The sequence below is a fragment of the Parasteatoda tepidariorum genome, chromosome 11 (genome assembly GCF_982258835.1).
Source record: "Parasteatoda tepidariorum strain Cologne lab strain chromosome 11, Ptep-v5.0, whole genome shotgun sequence".
NCBI classification, from domain to species: Eukaryota; Metazoa; Arthropoda; class Arachnida; order Araneae; family Theridiidae; genus Parasteatoda; species Parasteatoda tepidariorum.
The window spans coordinates 89,097,364-89,120,332 of record NC_141765.1 but is presented as its reverse complement, the minus strand read 5'-3'; the positions used below and the strand labels follow the sequence as shown (position 1 = coordinate 89,120,332).

Below are 22,969 nucleotides of genomic sequence, written 5' to 3'. Positions count from 1 at the left end.
TTGCAACAAGTTTAACAGTTTATAAATCTCGGACAAATTATAAATTCTTTTATATCATGTTAATCCTTATACAGTTTTCAACTAACAACTTCGTGATTTCAAGTCTCTTAGCCAAAACAGAGGTAGGTGGTAGAGGCTCTCATAACTTTTTTAATATAGGGAAAACTTTATTTCATAGCTGCAAACAATTTATCATGTTTTAAGCTCGAAGTTTAAATTCTGATTCGTTTTAAGCATAAATGTTTACTTTCATTTTGAGAGATATTTTTAGTTTTTCTATAATTATTACCGATAAAATCCATTTCTTATGAAATATTATTTTTTCTTTATTTAATTTAAATGTTTATGTTTTTTTTTTGGCATGTTTCATATTTTTAAGGATAGATATACCTAATAAATCGGATTTTAAACTATGACTTTTTTTAAAAAATTCGATTTATCGGGAACCATTGCTGCCATGATAGGAAATCGCGTGGTAGGACTGAGGCTTTCATCATTGAAGACGTTCTTCCATTGCTTGTACCAAATACAAATCTACCAGAAAAGAGGCCCTTCGCTAAAATCACCGGAAGGTTTCTTTCCACCTAAGTGGCCAAAAAAGCTGAAGTATTTATTTTCAATACGCTTAACGCTTCACAATAGTGCGGAAAATAAGAAAATTATGTAAAAAGAAGAAAATTGATGTATAAAAAAATTAATATCATCCGGTTGTGTATCACATGTAAAATTTATAAAAACTGAAAAATGTGAAATTTTTTTTAAAATTTGTTTAAAAATGTACAATCGACATACTGTTGTTTCTTTTGCTTATTGTATGATTTAAAAAAGCGAAATTAAATTTCATTATCAAGTCAATGCCTACTGATTTCACAATGCTCTTAAAAAACAAGAATTATATTAAGTTTCTCGCCTTTAACCGTCGTGGCTAACAAACCGCTATATTCCAAAACCACTTAAAATTGTGCAATCGATGTGCCATAGCTTTTTATGTTTATTTAAGGGTTTAAACAGTGAAATAAATAAAAATATTATTTTAAAGCGCTACCAGTCATATGATATGTTGGAAAATTTCTTGCTTTATAACGTCGTAGCTTATCAGCTGCCACATCAAAGAAAAAGAGGGTTTTGAATATCCTACAACTGAAGCCTGACAGAATTTCTTTCACAACAAATTATGGAAACACTGTTAACAAGAGAAAATCAAATTCCCAATTGAAACAAACGTGTCAATTTTTCGTTTTATTCAATTTGCGTTTTTAGTCACATTTTTAGAACTAATTAAGCAATTCAAAAGAAAAAAAATTCACACACTTATAAAAGCCATTCACCCAAAGATAGTTTCATGCAAAAAATAAATTTTAATAATTATTTAATTTAATTGTGGATGAAAAAAATTTTGAATTATGAAGTGTAAATTTTTTTTTATACCATATTAATCTACGCATTTTTCTATTGCAAAATCTAAAGTTTCAACAGTTTTCATTTGGTAGAAGTTGAGAAAAATTAAAATAAATTATTTTTAAAAAAGTAATTTGGTGACAATGAAAAAATATTTAAATGAGACTTGCGTGCGCGTAGAGTAAAATTTCATTAATATTTTTTTCGCTAATAACCAATTGCTAATCCTTTTTTTAAATTATAAAATACGATGTTTCTTTTTTAGTCTTCTGAAAATTTGTTCGTAATTTAATAAAGAGATTTGAATAAAACATTTTATTGAATAAGAACATTATATTAACGGATGTTGAATTCAATAACAGCCTGTTTCTGATAGAATGTGGTTATACGTCAGCTTTTTTTTTATTTGTTTGTTCTTTCAATGATTAATACAATTTCAATAATATGCAAACGTATGCATAGATTTGGAATAATATGTTTATCAATTTCTCCAATATATATTTTATAATTATTAATACGAATACGTAGTCAAAATTTTTAAGCATCTTAAAATTTCTCAACATCTTATAAATCGACTTAATCTTAAAATAAATTTGTTAATTATCTATCTGCTCCTGTTTCGCAGAATTATTTTTCCAACTGTTTAATTAAATTTTAACCTTTCTCAAAATCTTCTTACCTCGTATATTATTTTTCCATTAATATACTAATAAACTGTTTTAGTACTTTAATTCAAGTTTTCCTTTAAAATAAAATTCCTTTTTGAATTATTGATAAGTTTTTATTGAAAGAAAACTTAGAATTATTGCCAGCTAGCTGAGAATTAAATCATGCTAAGAAGTTAAAAATACTCTGCTGATCGATGTTATTCGATGCAGAACAGCTGACTATTTACTAAGCATACTATTGTTTTCGAAAAATGAAGATAAATTATTGGTTGTCTTTTTTTATTGCTTCTTATTTATTTGAGTAATGAAAAGTAAATGCGTATGTGTGCACAGCAAAAAAATACAACAGTTTGCTTTGTTTTTTTAAATGAACAAAAAACTATGGACATGCAATTTTATTTTGACGTTCAAAGTTATTCTTGTCCGCTGACTTTAAGAAAGTTGCCCTTTTCTTTTAAAAAGTTGAAAATATTTGCTTAAACAGTTGTTAATATTATTTCTCAACTTCAGCACAATTCAAAAAAATGTTGCTATAACAGAAAAATGCTCGATATGCCGTGTTTTGTTAAACACCTACTAAAATAAAAAATTGTAAAAAGATTCCAAAACCGTGCTATTTTTAGAATCATCTCAAAAATTGTTCTTTTTCTAACATTAGAATTTTTTCTACTTTAATAACATATAATAATTTTAACACACGTTTTGAAGAAATCATGAATACAAATTTTGATCTAATATTTTGTAATGAGGAAGCAAGAATATTGACGAATCATTGATAATTGTTTCATTTTTTTTCGAAACAATCGGCCTTGCAACTACAGTACACTCTCGATTATCCGTGCTCATTCCGGAGTCACACAGAAAATATAAAGAAACATTTTCAAGATTAAAAAAATTTGATTCATGAAGTTATAACACTACCAAATTTTTGGAAGCAATATTCGTTATTGGATTGCAGTATATGGAATATCAGCAGCATGGTCAAAGGTAAAATCGTCTACGTTATCTATCACGATCTTTGAACACGTTCTCTATCACGAGAAAGATCATACCGCTTGATGAACATTCCTCTTCAGATGTTCAAGAAAAATATGATAACATTATTCTCGAACAAGCAAAAAGAAATCTAAGGTTTCGAAATTCTTGATGAAGAAAATTTAGAAGATAGGTTTCAAAGTGATGCATGTGAGCCTGGCTTCCAGTATTTGACTGATGAAGACATCGTTATGTTGTTAAATCAAATAGTGATGATAGTAACTGATGCAAAAGATGTAGTAAATGAATGAAATACTATTTCTCATTCTGCTACTCTGTGGAAACTTTATTAGATTATATGGGAGGATTTGATTACGGTGACACTACTGCGGTTCATAAAATATGTGTATCGATATGTGGCGAAGACGCATTACACATTTTTTAAAAAGGAAAATTCCTAGTTTGATGTTATGCATGCAAATGTCAGTAATTTTTATATTTTTTGTACTGATATTGAATTTTTCTTTAATAAAAGGAGTTTTCGGATTATCCGTGTTTTTCGATTGTCCGTGCGACCTGTCCCGGTGATTAACCCGGATAATCGGGAGTACACTGTATTCTTTGAACTAGGGTTCATTTCATGCGTGTCATTCGACTTTAAAATTTCAAATATAAAATGCAAAAGTTACAAGAATGCGTAAGCTGGCTTTAACTAATAATAACAAAGGAACAAAATCGTCGGCAAAAGAAGTTATCTCATGAGAAGAATGTCAGAGTTAAAAACTGTAACAATTGTCACTCTTGTTTAATTAGGGGTATTATAAACCTAAATTTTCCTTTCTCTTAAATTTTTCAATTATATTTTTTAATAAACTAGCGAAATGAGTGTGTAAATAATATCCAATTTTTTTACTGCAAACCAAGAAAAATTAAATATTTTTAAAAAAATATGAAAAAGCCAGAAAATAAAATAATGAAAATATATATTCTCTTCATCAACTTACACGATTATATCCGCAAAAAGGAGTGCTATCTAATATTGTATCTATGTATCCAAAGCAAAATATATCAATACAATAGTGTGAGAAGCACTCAAAATACACACCCATACATATATATATCTATCTGTGTCAAAAGTAAAGTCTAATTTTTAAATACACCATACCTGCCAACCTTCACTCTTTCCGAGAATGGATTTTCAGAGTGGTTGTAAAACAATAAACGAAAAACAATCTGACTCAAAAAAATATTTATATTTTGATCCCGTTGAAATTCGCTTGCGCAAGGATTATTATGCTTTCATATATTTATTGTAATTATTTATATGTAGTGGTGGTCAAACTCATTTATAATTATCATTATAATTCAAAAAGTTAATTGGAATAACCTGAGTATTGCTACCACTTTAAATATGAAAATAAAATCTTCGGAAGAGTTGGCAGGTATGATACACGATGCATTTATAAGTAAAAAATTCTATTTTTTATATCTTATTTTCCTCGTCTTACTAGTGATTTTTCTAGTTAATTTTATTCAAACATCTATTATAGATGATTATCTCTTCTAATATTATTATTTATGATAGCTACTATCTCTAATTATTTCAAAAACGTAGCTAAGTTAAAGTAATATTTTTTTTTAAAAATTTGATTAGTATTCAAACTTTTAATCAATTTAAGCTTTAAGTTTTATAAACTCAAGAAAATTGCACACTGAATACCTCTTGTTCTAAGGGTTATAGAAACATGGTTCCAATTGAAAATCTTTTTCAAATTAAATTAGATTTCATCGGATAATAGTTTTGATCGCATGACTTGGTTTGGTAAATTTTTAGAAAAGTTAACTTTTTAAATGTTGTTTTAATGCATAAACCTCAAATTAGAAAATGCTCTTTATGTACTCTTTAACAAGTCTGTAAAAAAAATTAGAAAAAACTAGTAATATTTACCTAAAAAAAGAATTAAAAAATTATGACTTAAGCAACCTTTCGCGCAAAGAAATAGAAGGAAATCGTTTGTTTCAGGGACCGTATCAATATTGCATTACACATAAGAAACCGCGATAAAACTTTTCTTACTTACATGGTGGTTGCAAACTTAACTGACTTGTAACTAACGTAACTAAACTGAATATTTTAATCTTTTCGTTAGGGAGCCGTAGTGGCTCAGGAGATATATCGCTCGACTGTCAGTGAGATGACCCGAGCTCGAATCCCAACAATATCTGGTCGATACGAATTTCGTGCCAGGCTCGCACTGACCACAGTACTGACGTAAAATATCGTAATTGGCTGACAGATCATGGGTTAGAGTCCTTTTTCAGTCAGGCTAACCGCGAGAGGTTTTCGCGGTTTTCCCTCCATGTAACGCACAAGCGGGTTAGTTCCATCAAAATGCCCTCCACGAAAGCAAATTTCTCACAATACTTAATCCAGGAGTTCCTTTATCTTCTGGATTGGGTTCAAAATACCAAGACTACGGAATTGAACATTGGTAGTCGTAAACTCAAAATTGGGTATACTGTTCAACGATGGTTATAAAATCTTATCATTAGACAAATAAAATATTTGGAACTAACATGATAAAACATTTAATATGCACATAGATTTTTTGGAAGCAAAAAAGTGAATATCGTATAATTGCTCGTTAATGCATTATTATTAAAATTAATTTGGGTTTTAATTAAAAAAGTGAATAAACATAAAGTAAACTAATATAAAAATTTCAAGTGTTATTGGGAGTATAATTTTGTAAGTTTCTTGTAAAATAATTGCAATAAGTAAATACTTTTGTGTATATTACGTAGAATTGGTTTAGCGAATAGCGCCAACTACTAAGAAAAAAAAAATTTTTTTTTCTCTATTCATTAATTGATAGATTTAGAGTAACCACTTGAAGTTTGATTCTTTTTCTTTTCCTTGAAATGTTAAATTAAGGAACATATCGTCAGATGTTGACGTTTTTTATTTTATATTTCAAGTCACAGAAATATTATTCACTCACAATTTTTATTATATTTTAATACTTTAAGAACAAGTTTTAATAATCCTTCTACTTCCAAATTAGAAGAAAAAAAGAAGAATTTCTTAACTTATAAAGACACGCTTGCTTTGTATTTTTAAATTACATTTATTTAATATTTATCAAACTTTCTTCGAGTTATGGAACTCCCTTCCATTGCATCTCGGGCGCAAAATTTTGTAAACCTTCTCCAGCATCTTTTATTTCGAATTGACATTTTCTTCCTTTTTAAAAAAAATAAATTGAATAATTATTATTTTAATCTAATAATTAAGTCTTTTGCAATATATATCACTTGCATTACATTTACATCACTTATATTATATATCACTGTTATAAACATATTTTTGTAATTTTAAATTAGTACTTGAAAAAAATTATTATAGTGTTTTAGAGTGTTCTTTATTTATATATTATATTTGTTTCATATAATCAAAGTGAAATGGCTACAAAATAATATCGAGTTTAAGTTAATATTAACTACCTGGAAAAGTCAGGGAAATTTGGATAAAAAATCAGGGAATTTAATTTAAATGTCTTGCTTATTTTCGTAATTTAAATTATTTTACCATCCTTAATACCCACTTATTTTAGACGGAAATTTATCGCCAAACGCTTATAAGCTAGAATGCCACTTGAATTTCTCCTATGGTTGCTAAATTAATGGAAAAACCTTTGACCTCTTTATAGACTATGCAGAGTTTAGGAAAGGCGAAGATTATGGTGGGAGTGGGAGTAAAAGAAGGGGTTACGATATTTGCTTCTGTTTGTGGTTTTTTTCCCCCCTTCTAGTCCGTGGGCTGAATTTATTTATCGTTCAAGTTTGTTCTGATGCTTTGAGGGTATTTTTTTTTTTCTTTTGACAAAATGATTCAAAATGTTTTAGTATTTTTTAACTTTATCAGGCATGTGATTATGTGATTCATCCGCTAATTGGCCGAATTGCGTGAATTTCAAGACTATTGTTTAATGGGTATCCGCTAATCAATAATTTATATTCTGTCAAAATTTTCTCGACACTCCGCAAATCTAATATTTTAATTTTATTGCTTATGCAAAATCTCATTAACAAGACATTTATTCCGCCCTTACCAGCACCCTCTTTTTATTTATTTTTTTTTTTTTTTCCTTCCAAAGTTCTCATGTGTGATACCGGCTTTTTTTTTTTTTTTTTTTTTAATGCAAATTAGAAAAAAATGTAACTTCGAGAACGCGGGACTGGAAAAAAAAATTCATAACTTAGGCTCAAATTAATGAACTACTGAGACAAACACAAAAGTAGAAAATTGATAATCTAAACAGAAATTCCGAAATGGCAAACATTTAAAAGATCGCTAGCCAAAAAAAAAAGAGTTTTTTTTAAAAAAATTTTTAAACATATATTTTAATGAATAGCAATTTCGTTTTATATTCCAATTTGAAACATATTTGCCTCCCTTTTCGTTTTGCTACAATTAGATTGAATTAATTTTTTATATAATAATAAGACATGGAAATTTCCAATCACGCATTTTAGTAATCACTTTTCAATACGCTCATTAACATTGTAAATCTGTTTCTCAAACCTTTTTTTTCTATTGCAGTTAATGCAATTGATTTTCTCTTGGTTTTTAAAATTCCCATATCATTTCGACACACAAAATTTAAATCGCGCATTTGAGTTATCTCTTTCATGTGCTCGATTTGTGATGATACCATCGTAAATCCATTTGTTTCGATCGTTTTATTGGCTATTATTATTACAAATTTTCTCTTTTTTTTTTTTAAATCGCTATAACTCCCGGTGGCTGAGCGGTAGCGCTTCGCGCTGTCGTGCCACAGGTCCCTGGTTCGATCCTCGGGCCGGGCAAGATTCACTCAGCCTTTCATCCCTTCAGTGGGTCGATAAATGAGTACCAAGCATGCTTGGGAACTAAACACTGGGGGTTCCGCGTTCGGCTGACCACCTGACCGGAACATCTGCTCCTGCACCCCAGAGCCCAAGGTCAAGAAAACTGAGATGGGCACAGTAGGCCTTGGCCCTCTATGGGCTGTCGCGCCACTGAGTTTAGTTTTTATAATTTTTTTACTGATATTTTCATTCTATGTTACTAAAAAACGAGAATCCAAATTGCACATTTGAGTAATTACTTTTTGACGTGATCAAATTGTGCTAAATCTATCGATGAATCACTTTTTTTTTTTTTTTTTGGCAGTTGTTTCTGTTGCTTTTTTTGTGATTTTTTAAAATCCCTATATTATTATGATACGAGAAATTCAAATAGTACACTTGATTAATCACTATTTGACAAGATTATATCGTTTTCTCAATCAATTTTTTCGGCAGTAATCATTTCTAAGTTTTACATTTTTTAAAATCTCGATATTTTTAATATATTACTTATTACAACGCATAAATCTCAAAATGTACATTTAATTATCTCCTTTTTGAAGCTTCCTATTAGTGAGATTTCATCGGAAATAAACATTCTCATATCATTGAATTTTTTCCAGTTATTCCTGTGGATTTCACACTTTTTAAACAGGATGCGGGATTTTTTTCTCCCTTTGATGACAACTCACAAAGAGCAAAAAAAAAGCGGAATATGTAGTTTTTTTCATTATGTATAAAAAAATATTGCTATTAAATATTAATTATAGATAATAAACAGTATAATAATTGAGGATAAATAAAAAATATATATACTTTTATTTTTCAATTTAATTAATTTTCCATTATCTTTCGAGGAAGTGGATTCATTCATTCAAAACAACATCAGAAAATGTAATTTCTTCATAGTATTAAACGCCTTGAAAAACTTTTGATTTAATGATTGGATTTTCCATGTACTAGAACTCAAACATAATAGTTCATCCTCAAATATGATAATAAATTAGTGCAGATGATGTTTTGAGTTGCCGCAATATAGAAAATAAGGTTTCGATAGATTGGTCAGGTGAGTGGCCGAAAGTTTGGACCCCTTAATGCTGATTTTACTTTATGCTTCGCCATATCTCAAAAACTTTTTAAGCGTGTCGAAAATTTTTGCGTACAATTATGAAATTCGTTTATTCAGAGATAAAAAAATAATTTTTAATAATTATTTATTTATTATTATTTCTAACATTGATCGAAAAAAATTTGAGTTGTAAGATATACAAATTTTTAAATCATTTTAAAGAATTTAATTTTCTATAGCAAAGTATAACATTTGAACCAAATTGTTCAGAAGGTTCCTGAGAAATCAAATTTTAACTATACGACTTTTTTAAAATTAAATTTCTTAGTAACTATCCGATTTTGTGCAAATTTTGACACATAAAATTAAATTCTTTGAAATGATTAAAAAAAAATTTATGACTTAAAATTCAAAACTTTGTCTACTATTCTTAATTTAAGTAATTAAACAAAAATTTTTTTTTCCTTTTTTAAAGCTATTTTCTAAATAGAAAACTTTATTTTCCTCTTAAATTAAAGTGAGGGAGCGAAAAATGTGTTTTGCATCTTTTGATATTTAGGCATTCGCAATTATAAAGTCAAGTGAAATTGTTTATTTTTTTATCACTTTTGAAGCTATTGACTTTTTGACTTTTATTTTGTTTAATTAATTGTATTTAATTTTAGTTGAGACTTAATTAAAATTATTTGCACCATTCTCTCTCTTTTTTTTTTTAAAAAAAAGAACATAAATCATGTCATCAATAATTCACATTCTAAATTAAGTTTTTCTTTGAATAATAAGAAAACGTAAGATAAATTTATCTCTAAGGAGGTAAGCAAATGTTTGCATCAAATCATTTAATACATTTAAAATAGTGTATTTATGTACTCTGTTAGAATAGTTTTATATGAATGGTTATATAAAAATTGCTTTTTATTTATGTTTGTATATCAAATTCATTTCTATCGTACATAAGTTCATGATTTTTACCATTTATTGTGTTTGCATGGATTTTGTTCTTATTTTATATTAATAAAATTAGTAAGATTGGAGATTAAATTATTAAATTTTAAATTAAAAAAACTAAATTATTAAATCTTGAAAATTGGAACTTCCAATTTTTTATGCTTTTAAACAATTTTGTTTTCATTCAAAAATGAAATGTAACCTTTAATTTTATAAATCAGAATTCAATTTAATTTAATGAAAAGAGCTATAAACATTGCTCATTGAGAATAACTGAAAATGTGTCATCATTTAAAGTATTTTAGTTAAAATAAAAATCTCTGTTTTTCAGTCCATAAGGAATAAAGTTCTATGAAAAACGATTTTTTCATTGTTTCGATTATTTTTTCTACTTATACAAGAGGCTTTCTTATAGCGATTCCTTAAGATGAGCATTTTCTCTATTTTATTGAAATTAAATTGATTTCAAATCCTTTGTTTTCATTGACAAAAATGGTATGTGTTGCCACTTTATTTACCTGAGAAAAAAGAATGACCAAAAAACCTTTAACTCAAAAATCAGGGAAATAACATGATTGGGTATAGAATGCATTAAATTTTCTTTTAAATATACTATTTTATTCTTATCCTATATGATAACCACATTGTGTAGAGCAGCGCTTGAAACACCAAATACTTTATACATTTATTCTCTCTTATTTAAAATAAACCATGGAAAAAGCCTTTACACACGAACAATAATTGATATGAACAAAGGTAATTTTTATTCTAATACAAATTATTACTCTCAATTTATACTTTAAACAAAATAACAAAGAAATATTTTTATACCAAAGTTTTATTAACAAATTTTGTAAAATTTTATAATTATCAGTAAAAGCTACTTCAATTAGAAAAAACAATGTATTTTTAAGCATGGGACAATTTGTTTCTGTAACATCTGGAGTAGGAAGCGTTAAGCGTAATTTATATGTATATTTTTTTAAATTTTTTTTTTTTAATAAAAATCTTATAAAATAATCAAAGTAATTATACCAGTGGTAATAATTTTATGAGAGCTTTTTTCATGAATAGTTTTTTAGTTTAAAGTACACAATTTTGAAAATTTTAAGACTGAAACTATAAATAGTGCTGATTATTTTTTCAAAATATAGACATTTTTGTTAAAAATGAATTGAATAATTTTATTTTTCATTTTAAACATGGCAATTTCAATTTAAAACCACATAAATTAAACCGGATCAAGATGAGAAAAACATTTCACTTACGATTGCTTTAATTATATTCAACTTACACTTTTTTCCCCTTTTTAAATTTTTTTTTTTTACAATTTTGAGATTTATATTTTATTTTTTAATCGTGAAGATAATCTTTACTGTAACACGAAGGTTTACGATATTCATTGAAATTTTTTATTGAAGTTATTGTATATTCATTGAAGTTATTGTATATTTTAGCTTAGAAATCCAAACAATTAAAGTTCATTGTCAAGCCAAATCATTAAAAAGAATTATTTTTAATTAGAATTTTTTTAATTATGCCATGTATCTAAAGAAAACATTTCTAGATATTTTTTCAACTGTGACTTTTTAAAACGTGGGCATGTATGCCTATACAAAAGCCTATAATTTCATTGTTTTTTAACGAGTAGAAATGTTTAGATTTGAAACAAATAAATATTTTTTTTTTAGTTGTTTGTTTTGAAAACACCTTCCAAACGATATATTAACCGATTCAAAAGGTTTTGACAAATTGGTATTATATGTTTAACATAATATTTAGGGGAAAAGGGGGGCTACTGAGGACATAAGGCAAGAGTGAACGACATAAGTAGCTTTTTTTCAGTCAAATTTCCTCTGTCAGATATCGTACATTGGTAACATCGATGCAAACTTCCATGTGCAGTTGCATAATCAGACAATGAATACTTTAGAAGGAAATAGTAAGAAAAGCTTTTAAGGTGTAAAAGTAACTTTCAATTTTTATCTTTACTCTTATTTAGTATATTTTATTTTCAGAATTTCAACAAAAAGTGACTATAAGTTTTAAATTATATGGTTTTTTACCTATTTTGAAACAAACTTTCGATCTGTATAGTGTGCACAAACCAAAGTTGAGCAAAAATGAAATCGATTACATTTTTCGATTACAGTAATCAATTACATCTACTAATCATGATTAGCACCTAACATATTTTTGATTACAGCTGTAATCGTGATTACAACAATAAATTACATTAATCAATTACTTGTAATCACGATTACAACTTTGATTACAGCTGTAATCGTGATTACAATAGTCGATTTCAGTAATCAATTACTTGTAATCATGATTAAATTTTTTTTATAATTTTGATTACAGCTGTAATCATGATTACAATATTTGATTACAGCAATCAATTACTTGTAATCTTGATTACAATTCACCAAAATTTTGATTACAACCGTAATCAAGATTCCAAGTAATTATGATTCCAAGTAATCACAACAAAAACGATTACAGATAATTATGTTTACAAGTAATCAAAATATATGATTGCAAGTAATTGTGCTTGCTTGTAATCAAACTATACGATTACAAGTAATTACGATTGCATACTGATTGTAAATGCATTATGTAAGCATGTATAGGGTTACATATTTTTATGTACATAGAATGTACTCGCGCATGTACATATAATTTGTGTTTCCTATATATATACACATGTACAATATCTGCACAAACATTGTAGGTACAATATACATAATAAAATACGCATAAGCGTAGTTCATGCTTTACCCCCCTGGCAGCCACCTGTCTGATCACCACTTGTTTCTTCGAAAATGTTCCTTATGTGCATAGTTAATTATAATTATTTTTTAGTCTGGAATTATGAATTTTCTTATAATAATCTGAAAATTACTTTATTTCATGTTTGTTTCTTATTAATTTATGTATTTATTTACTTTTTTAATTTTAGAAATGAACTTTATCATATTTTAAAAGAAATGCCATGCATTAATATTATCAATAATTTTCTATCAATTCTTTAAAATTTCTAATTTTTTAAAATGTGACCACCTGTTTGAATATTTTATTGATTTTATGATTATTTTGTTTATTGAATTATTATGAATATTTTATTAAAATCTGAAAAAAGCTTGTTTCTTATTTATTTATTTTCATTTTAGAAATGAACCTTGTAATGTTTACAATTTTTTTAAAAGGAAATGCCATACATTAATATTAACCATTTTCTTTAAATTTTTTCAAATTTTCCACCTGTGTGACCACCTTTTTTGAAAAGTGGCCGCTTTAAACTGAGCATTAGCCATTTACGAATTTTCTCAATTTTGTTTTATATTAAAAACCCTGCACAATCCTTTAAGCAGTTAATATTTATAAGCTTATCACAATTAATGGGTTTATCAATATTATATTTGTACTTTTGATATTCTTTATTACACATTCAGTAATACTGTTCCTTTTTCAGTTGGATCATATAATCTTTTTAAGAATATCAGATGACAAAGAGTATGAAAAGTCTGTTACTTCTTTTCTAAACAAATATCGTGAGACAGTTAATCCAGACCTTCTTTATACAGATGTAAATCTTGTTTTGAGTAATAAGAGGTAAAAAAAATTTTTTTCTGTGTCTAAAATAGTATGCTAATAATGAACGTGGAATATAGTGAATATTTGGTAGTAGTGAATTTTTTTTTTTGGCAATCTTGTCTGCATGCTATTTAACAAAGATTATTTCATACGCTTATAGAGTGGCTGGTTGAAAAATGCCTAGTTTGTTTATAGTGTAATTAAATTGCCCTTTGCTTTTATTTTAATAAATTTTGTAAAATTTGGTTGATGTGTTAAATTTATAAGTATTTGCAATTGCAATGCTCGAATACACCATCACCATCTGAGGAGAAAACCAGTTCATAACCCTTCCTTTCCTTTTCTTCTCAGTAGGACTAGGCGATATTAGAAATTATATATCGTGATGCATCGTCAGTTTTGCATCGCGATATAGCGATGTATCGTGATATAGTATTTTTGAATTTCATTTACTTGTAAGGCACAGAAAGTCAGATTTCTATCAAAACTTCATACTCAGATTGATTTAAATCAATTTATAAATTTGACGATATATATGTTTTGTTAAGAAAGATATTAAATAAATTGACTACAATGTACATATCTTACTTAAAATATTTATTGAAATGTTTGTTTAGAAATTCATAATACGCGTAAAACAAAGTGTTAAAAACTTTTTTTAAAGCGTTTTTTACAAATTAATATTTTCTTGTACTATTATGCATAAATAATTACATAATTATTAAGTTCGATCGCAATCTTCAATTTCTAAATAAAACGTTAAAAATTATTTCTATGTTTAAAACAAAGTGCTAAATAAATTTTAGAAAAAAAAATGCTTTTAAAACACTATTTTTTATTATCATTTCAGTTATTATAGTTCTATTATAGTTCATTTACGTCACACTAGAGCTGCTCAATGGGCTATTGGCGACGGTCTGGGAAACATCCCTGAGGATGATCCAAAGACATGCCATCACAATTTTGATCCTCTGCAGATGGGATGGCACCATCGGTAGCTCGACGACTTGCACGCGAAGTCGAGCACTTTACGGTAGAACAGTTTAACGAGGACCAATACCGCACACCCTCGGTTCCTACGCAGACTGATCCATGTGGTCACTCACCCGCACACTGACCACAGCTAGTGAAGCTTGACTTTGATGATCTGCAGGGAACCGTGTCTTAACGATCAGTCCACTGCGGTACCTTATCATTTCAGATAAATAATTAAATTAAATTAAATAATGACCGTGTATAAATAAATATGAATAAATATGAACGAAAAACAAGGTAAGATTTAATTTCTTAAAAATAAAAAAAATTTTGATATTCGATAATATATTTAGCTAATTAACAAATAATGTGAAAAGAATATTTTTTTAAAAAAAATTATTATACTCTCTAATAAAACAAAGTGCTAAATGATTTAAAAAAATTAATAAAACACGCAAACCTTTCAAATTTTTTTGTATAAACAAAGTTGATTGACTTATGTCCAAATCCAAATGACAAAAATAAATTTCTAAAAATATTCTAAAAATTTCTAAATTTCTAAAATATTTCTAAAAAAATTCTTTATTTCTAAAAATAAAAACAACAAGATTTATAAATTTAAAATCAGTAATAAAAACTCATTAAATTATTAGAAGTTTCATCCAAAAAGTTTTTAATAAATTAAAAGAAAGTAAAAAAATAACCTAACAAATTTAATTCTTTATGGGCGCCTAAATTAGATTGCCGATAATTTTCACATTTAAAAATAAAAAGAAGTTTTTTTTGAAAAAAACTTATCTAATTAATGAAGAAGCTCTTCTTTATATATTGTTTTCAATAATAGATTGCCTTCAGAACAAGGTAACATCGGCGATCACGAAGTTAGTCCCACTGAAAATAATCTACAAGAAAAGTCGCGACAAAGAAAAAAAAAGCTAAGAGGTGCGAAAAGGAACATGCGATATAACGATATGCGTTCTCAAAACTCTGATTCTACAGCTCACCAATCAAGGCCATTTCAACATAATAAAACGAATATCGTCTGCCACAGCGCGAGCCGACATCGGAACGTAAGAGAAGAGTCTTATATCGCTATATCGTTATCTTATATCCTTGTGTGTCTTATATCGCTATATCGTTTTGCGCTCGTTGTCTTTACTCGACAGCTTAAATCAGATTTCTGATGCATCGCCTTGAATGAAAGTCACTGTATCGTCTTGTCGATATATGCGTTAAATCGATATGTCTCAATACATCGATTTATAGCCCAGTCCTACTTCTCAGTTGCATAGGAATGTACTACGATATTTTTCCCTTTCTCTATATTTTTCATATTTAATTGTCAAAAATATTATTTAAAAATTTCCTCAACGCTTTTTTTTATAACTATGTTCAATGTAGTTTTCAGTTCCATGTAGTTTCCTAACTTAAAAGTTTTTAATCTATTTGAAAATCAAGACAGAAGCTAACATGCTTCTTTCTATACAACTCTCCACATGCTAATGGTGAAAGCATGCATGCAAAGTGTTGCCATAGGTAGAGATTTCTGCTCTATGCCACCTGTAGCCCATTTCAATTATGATTTTTTGAAAAAAAGTATTACTCGTTTAAAATGAATATTTATCATAAAGAAGTCATTTCCCTTTATATAGAAGTCATATCTCTTTAATCTTCTCTCCTGTCAAGCCGTTTTGGCTACCTTACAACAGATTAGTGACTGTCCATGAGAAGATCTTTATTTGGAGATTTGCCTTGATATAGCTGAAGCAGAGTATAGGATCTTCGGTTCAATATAGTGCCTTATTGATTTATTATTGATTTATCTTTCATGTCCATTACTCGACAATCAACCATCCCTTTAATAGAAAATTTTATTGTCACTGGTATCAGTATTGCTCCAGAAATGGGCATATGTGAGAGGGAACCCAGAAATTCCAGCTTTCAATAGACACTTTCTTCAGAAATGAAAGGAAGTATGAAAAATGGCAAAAATCAAAATAATAAATGTGTAAAAATCTATGATACGGAAACATTTACTTTGCTTGAATTTAAATATAGTGAACCATCATTTATAGTTGACTTAATACTATGTCCACAGATATTTCACTATACTCTATTGTCTGACTGCATTTAATTTTATATTTTATATACGTCGTTGAACAGCTGACCCAATTTTTTTGGTTTACGACTACTAATGTTCAGCTTCGTAGCCTTGTAATTTTGAACCAATCCAGAAGACAAGGAAACTCCTGGACCAGTAGCCACAGAGGTATTGATTTGTTATGGGAACATGGAGGACTTTGCGACTCAACAGATTTAACGTGCGTCAGTCACCATTTACTACGCGGGGAATCTTCGTCCGGGGGGAATCGAACCCACGAATTCTTGAGCATGAGCCCAGCGCCCAACCGACCAGACTGTCTCAGCCTTTGTCTGACTGCATTTATATTAAATAGAAAGTAGTAATCATATGACTTAAGGTTTAATATATTACTTCAGACATTATTTAACTTGCCTTGCCTTTTGACAGAAAGTTTATTAACATATCTTTTAAACTAGGTTTTTTTTTCAAAAGATTGGCAACTTTTTCTCACATGAATCAAAAATTATTTTGAGGAAATAAAATACATTTAATATTCTTTTCTTATAAATCATAACAATTTTTTTCCAAATGTTTAATATTAATTGTTTAATTAAAAAATAAAACATATTTTTGATAACTTTTTGGTTTTTTTTTTAAATTTCACAAATTTTAATAAATTTTCTTAATTTTTTTATAACGAAGAGTATTAAAGCTTTATAAATCATCTTAAAATACATTATGGATACTTGACCATTATGATTTCTTTTAAGAATAGAAACTTTACATTTTTACTAATAGTTACCTTTAACTTTCTGCCTTTCAAGTTTTCCAATATTTGTATGCTTTCACCCAGCACAAATTTTAGTCAGAACTTATTTTATGAAATTGAATGGTAACGTTTTTTGATATTTATTTGCTTCACTCTTTTAAATATCCATTTATAATTTTTCGTGATTTTTCTATATTTGACCTGTAATACTGCTCAAATTCTTCATGGCATAGATTTTATGAGATGTTGGTAAGTGGTAGGAAGAATTTGACCCCATATCCGATGAACTACACTTTTCAGTTCCATCAGATCGGATGGCACTCAATCCAGCTATCTCATGCCCCTTTTGATCACCCACAAATTCTCAATTGGGTTGAGATCTGGAGATTATGCCGGCCAACAAAGCAAGGTGAAGTCACCGTCATGTTCTTCGAACCAGTTGACGACCATACAACCTATGTGACTAGGAGCATTGTCTTGCTGAAAGTATTCATCCCCGGCAGAGTACTCTATTAACGTAACATAATTTACTAGATATGCAATAACCCTTAAATACCCTTGGGCATTCAAACGTTTTTGCACAGGAATCAAAGGACCCATGCAATGCCAAGAAAACGTCCCCCGAACCATAACATTGTCTCCACCAGCTTGAAGTGTTGTGGCAATGCAGTTGGGGCCCATGCTTTCCTGCTGTTTTTGCCATATCCAAACCCTGCCACCTGCATGGTGTAATTGAAACCTCAATTCATCAGACCACAAAACCCTTTTTTAGTCATATACTGTCCAATCCTTATGCTCGTTTGCAAACTAGAGATGTCTACTCTCAATGACTGCGGGAGTATCTGAAGAATGAGGGGCCTCTCTCTCCCCTTCATGTATACATATAGTTAAATTATATTTCTGCCGGCCAGGTGGCTGAGCGGTTAGCGTGTCTGACTGCGAAGCCAATGGTCGCGGGTTCGAATCCTGTTCTGGGCATGGATGTATCTCTCTCTGTGTTGTCTTCTTGTGTGAGTGAATGTGGCCCACCCTATGAATGGATATTTGTGGCAGTGTGGCGTAGTTGACGTTGCTCGCCTCCATGACTTTGATTCGCAGGTGCCCACTGGTTAACGAGAAATGAGCAACACTTCCGGCATCTTCTATGGCGAAGAACGAAAGTTCAGTGCCTGCCGCTATTAAAAAAATGTATATGTATATATTATATTTCTCAATTTGTGGTACTTATTTTTATTCTATTTCACTTTCTTTTTAAATATATCATTATTATTTTGTTCACTGTGGCATAAGAAACCAAGAATTTTCCCATCTGGCAGGAATAGGGATCAAACTCAGTTAAGTCACGTTTTTTGCCCATATCTCCACACAGTTCACATGATGGTACTCTTGCCTTGCACTCCCCCTTTGTAGCTATCACGCCCTCTAGTGGCAACAGTGTGACGCAATTGCTCATTTTGCATAAAACTGTCAGGTGGTCATAATTTGGCCCCTCAGTATGTATATATATATATATATATATAATATAAAGTTAAAAGTATTAAGAAAAGATGGAAAATAATAAGTAAATAATATTAATAAAAGTAAAAGCCTTTATTTAAATACCATTTTTATTAAAATGAATAAAATTCCAAGAATATGTAGTAATGTTTATTTATCCAAAAAATAAATTGACAAACTCTTTCAAAATTTGATTAAAAAAAACAATGGATTGAATGTAATTAAGTTCTGGATGTAATGTGTATGTTTGTAATTAAGTTAAGTTCAGAACAATGGATGTAATTAAGTTCTGTATAAAATCATTTGAGTTGTTATTATTATTATTAAATCTAATAAAATCTTCTTTGTTAGCTAAATTTATATTTTTCTCATGTGTTAATCCAATTTGGGCAAATCAATAGCTAATAATCTGCAAACCGAACAAATTATCTTTCTTTTTTTAAATAAATGTTAATTTTTTGAAATCATTAAAATTGTATAATTAAATATCAACCCTATTAATGCAATTAATAATATTATTTATTACTTTTATTATAATATTATTTATTACTTTTATTATAATATTATTTATTACTTTTATTATAATATTATTTATTACTTTTATTATAATATTATTTATTACTTTTATTATAATATTATTTATTACTTTTATTATAATATTATTTATTACTTTAATTGCATTATTGTTTATTACCTGTTTTTTAGGTACTTGATATGTTTTGTTCCATATATTTTATACTTAATGTGTTATTTTTTCATTTAAATTTTTGTAGTGCTCCTCACACTATTGTATTGCGATGTATTGCTTTGGCTATATTAATGCAATATTAGAATGCACTCCTTTTTGCGGATATAATTGTGTGAGCTGATGGCGAGATTATATTGTTTAATTATTTTGTTTTCCAACTTTTTAATATTTTTTTTTAAATAATTTTTTTTAAATACCTTTTAACGTATTTTATTTTAATAATTTTAATTCTTTACTTTAATCTCTATTATTTTCCATGTTTTCTCTATGTTTTTTAACTTATTTTGTAATTTCTATATACTTGCAGCTTATGCGCAGTAAATAAAACTTATTAATTTTCTTCATTTTTCTTTCTTTTGTTTTTATCATTTTTTTCTTTATTGAGCTAATATATATATATATCCTCTTTTAGTTTTTCAAATCAACATTCTGATGATGAAAGAGATATTTATCTGTGCGGAAACAGTCCTCAGTTAATTAAGTAAGTGAAACTTTTAAGAAATATAATTTAACTATATTATTGTAATGGACTAAATTCCTGCTGGTTTTTTTCCAACTTCAACATTTCTCATACCATTAAATGTTTTGGCATTATGCTTGAACAAAACGTTTTCGTAAGAGGATTTTTTATGCTGAAACCTTTGTTCGAATTAATTTTCAGATCATTAAAATGAAAAAATGATCACTTAAATTAAATTGGGAAATTTTCAATGGCGGAACAATCAGGTACAGAGTCAATAAAATCCTGATATATTTAATATAATATTATGACATGTAATTTAGCGCTGAGTTGAGTAATCACTTCTTGGTGTGCTTGATTTGCACCAATTCCATTGTAAACCCATTTCAAACTTTTTTTTGTTTTTATTAAATAAATAGCTAGCGATTTCTTCGTCTTATTATCCATTTTCTTCTTTAAATGTAGTGTGTCATGTCGTGTTAATTTTATGAAAATAAGCCAAATGTTTTTAATGAAACATCACTTTAGAATTTTTATGTAAGCTATCAAAACTTTTTTCTTATTTTCATATACTCTTTAGTGAAAGATAAGATTAAAAAAATTGCATTTGAAGGATTTTTATAACGCCATGTCAATATATCATTCATTATTTTACAATATTTGGCCTTTTCTATTTAAAAAAAAAAAACTACAACCTCTGAAATCGTAACTTCCTCTGAAATCAAATTTTTAAAAAGTAAGATTTTTGAAATTCAATTTAAAAATGAACTATTCAATCGATTTCATACAAATTTTGTCTTTTGCCATGTAAAAATTTGTATGCCTTAGTATTCAAAATTATTTTCACTATTATGAAATAAAATAAAAGAAAATAATTAATATTTAAAAAATCGTGGTATTATTTTTGGATTAATAAATCTGTATTTGTGTGCAAAATTTTTTCAATTTGCTTTAAAAAAAAAACAACTCTGAAACTATGGCAAAATATGAAAAAAGCAAAATTAACATTCAGGGGTCTGAACTTTTGACTGCTCTCCATACCATACAAATAAGACCATATTTTCCAAATTCCAGCTACCCCCTATTTTAGAGTGTTAGGAATCATAATCATCATAATCCATCAAATAAAAGGTATGTTACTCAGAGAAAATACGTTTTAATGTCTGATTTCATAACTTAAAATATTGTCTGCACTAACAAATTAACATATTTGAGATGACACCCTCGTAAGATTAAGATAGTCCTATTACGTTAAAATCTGATCATTAAATCAAAAGTTATTCAAACTGTTTAGTTTTTTTTTCTCTCTCCGTACGTGTTTGTTAACCTGTGTGTCAAATGCTCTTTTAATTTAATGTGAATTTGTTGATATAAATCTTTATATTTTTTGTAGTAAATACTCCTAAATGTAATTTTAATTTAAGTTTTTCATCCAAATTGTAGCGGATTTTTTTGAGTTTTTTTTTAGAAACAAGAAAGAATGTTTAATTTCTGAGATAATTAGTAAAGATTAGATAATTACTAAGATCTTAGTAAATTTTATGTGAGCAACAAGAAATATTTAATCATTCTAATAATATTTTTCATTTTTTGTTCTTTAATGTGTGTTTGAAATAGTTATCAAAAGATTTTCTGGAAAAGTAAAGTAAAGTTTCTTTTTCACTACAAATATTTGCTAATAGCGAGATCAATAACTTCTTAATTCATCTAATTTATCTAAATGTTTATTATTGTTGAAATTTATGTTGCAGATTGTTTTTTATTTATTTTTTTATATAGTTTTATAAGCCTATGTTAGTCTGGGTAGGGAAAATCAAATCTTTCCAAAACTTACTCAATAGCAATAATGATTTATCTATTACTATAACGGCAGTCATTTCTTTTTATTATATTTTATATGAGGCCATTTTTAGTTTATTTCAAATAGATATTTTAAAGGTTGCATAAATTTCATAAACATTTTCTTACAAATGGATTAGTGAAAAGTATATTAATAACAAGTTACCAATAAATAGTGATTTTTTTTATTACTGAGTCATTAAAAGTTATTTTAGTGGATAGTCGAATCAGAGTGAGTTTATAAATCCATAAAAAGTTTATGAACATATAAATTATGACAGTCGACTACAACAATTTTTAATCTTTCAAAAGAATTTTTATCGCAGGGTGGCCACCCACCTGGAAAACCTTGAAAACCTGGAATTATCAAGAAATTTTTTTATACTCGAAAAAGCAGGGAAATTCAGATAAAAACCTAGAAAAATCAGGGAATTTTAAAGAAAAGCTTGGATTTTCTTAATTTAAATAATTTTACCATCCGTAATACCGTCTTTTTTTGGACAGAAATTTATTGATAAACTGTTGAATTACCATCAACTTATCAGTACTTTTCTTGCATTAAAATTTGCTCCATTATGACCCTGTTAAACTAGAATGATACATGAAACTCTCCCATGGTTGCTAAATGAATGGAGAAACCTTCTAGTAGGGCAATTCCATGGTAAGGTTACAAGGTGATCAAAATTTTAAACTTAATATTTTTAAGTAAATAAGGTATTTTCAAGGTAAAAAAAAATTAAGATTTAGGTATAATGACTTTTAACTTATAAATGTCAGTTTTCAATTAGTTACAAACTGTTAAATGTAGGGCTACATCATTTGCAATTTTTAACTGTGGTAAGCAAATCTCTAATAGATACAGTTATTTTTTTTTTAAAAAAATTCACACTAATAATGGAACATTGAATAAATAATAATTAGAGTAAACTGTAACAAAACAGGCTATCTTGCACAAATGCGTAGAAACATTTCACATTTTGATTTATAAAAAAATTTCTCAAGATTCACTTTTGATATTTTACGTCCAACACCAAAATACATAATTATACTGTAACT

The 22,969-nt window shown here is 27.8% G+C and overlaps 1 protein-coding gene across 20 annotated transcripts in view; it reads left to right on the top strand.

Moving 5' to 3' along the window:
* LOC107451625 (telomerase protein component 1) overlaps positions 1–22,969 on the top strand; it is a 300,321-nt gene that overhangs the window by 169,867 nt on the left and 107,485 nt on the right. For all 20 annotated transcript variants that reach the window (XM_021147109.4, XM_021147108.4, XM_087155402.1 and 17 more), the window contains 2 exons: positions 13,421–13,560; positions 20,027–20,095. In XM_021147109.4, the coding sequence (XP_021002768.3) occupies positions 13,421–13,560; positions 20,027–20,095 (209 nt within the window). The remainder of the gene's footprint in view (positions 1–13,420; positions 13,561–20,026; positions 20,096–22,969) is intronic.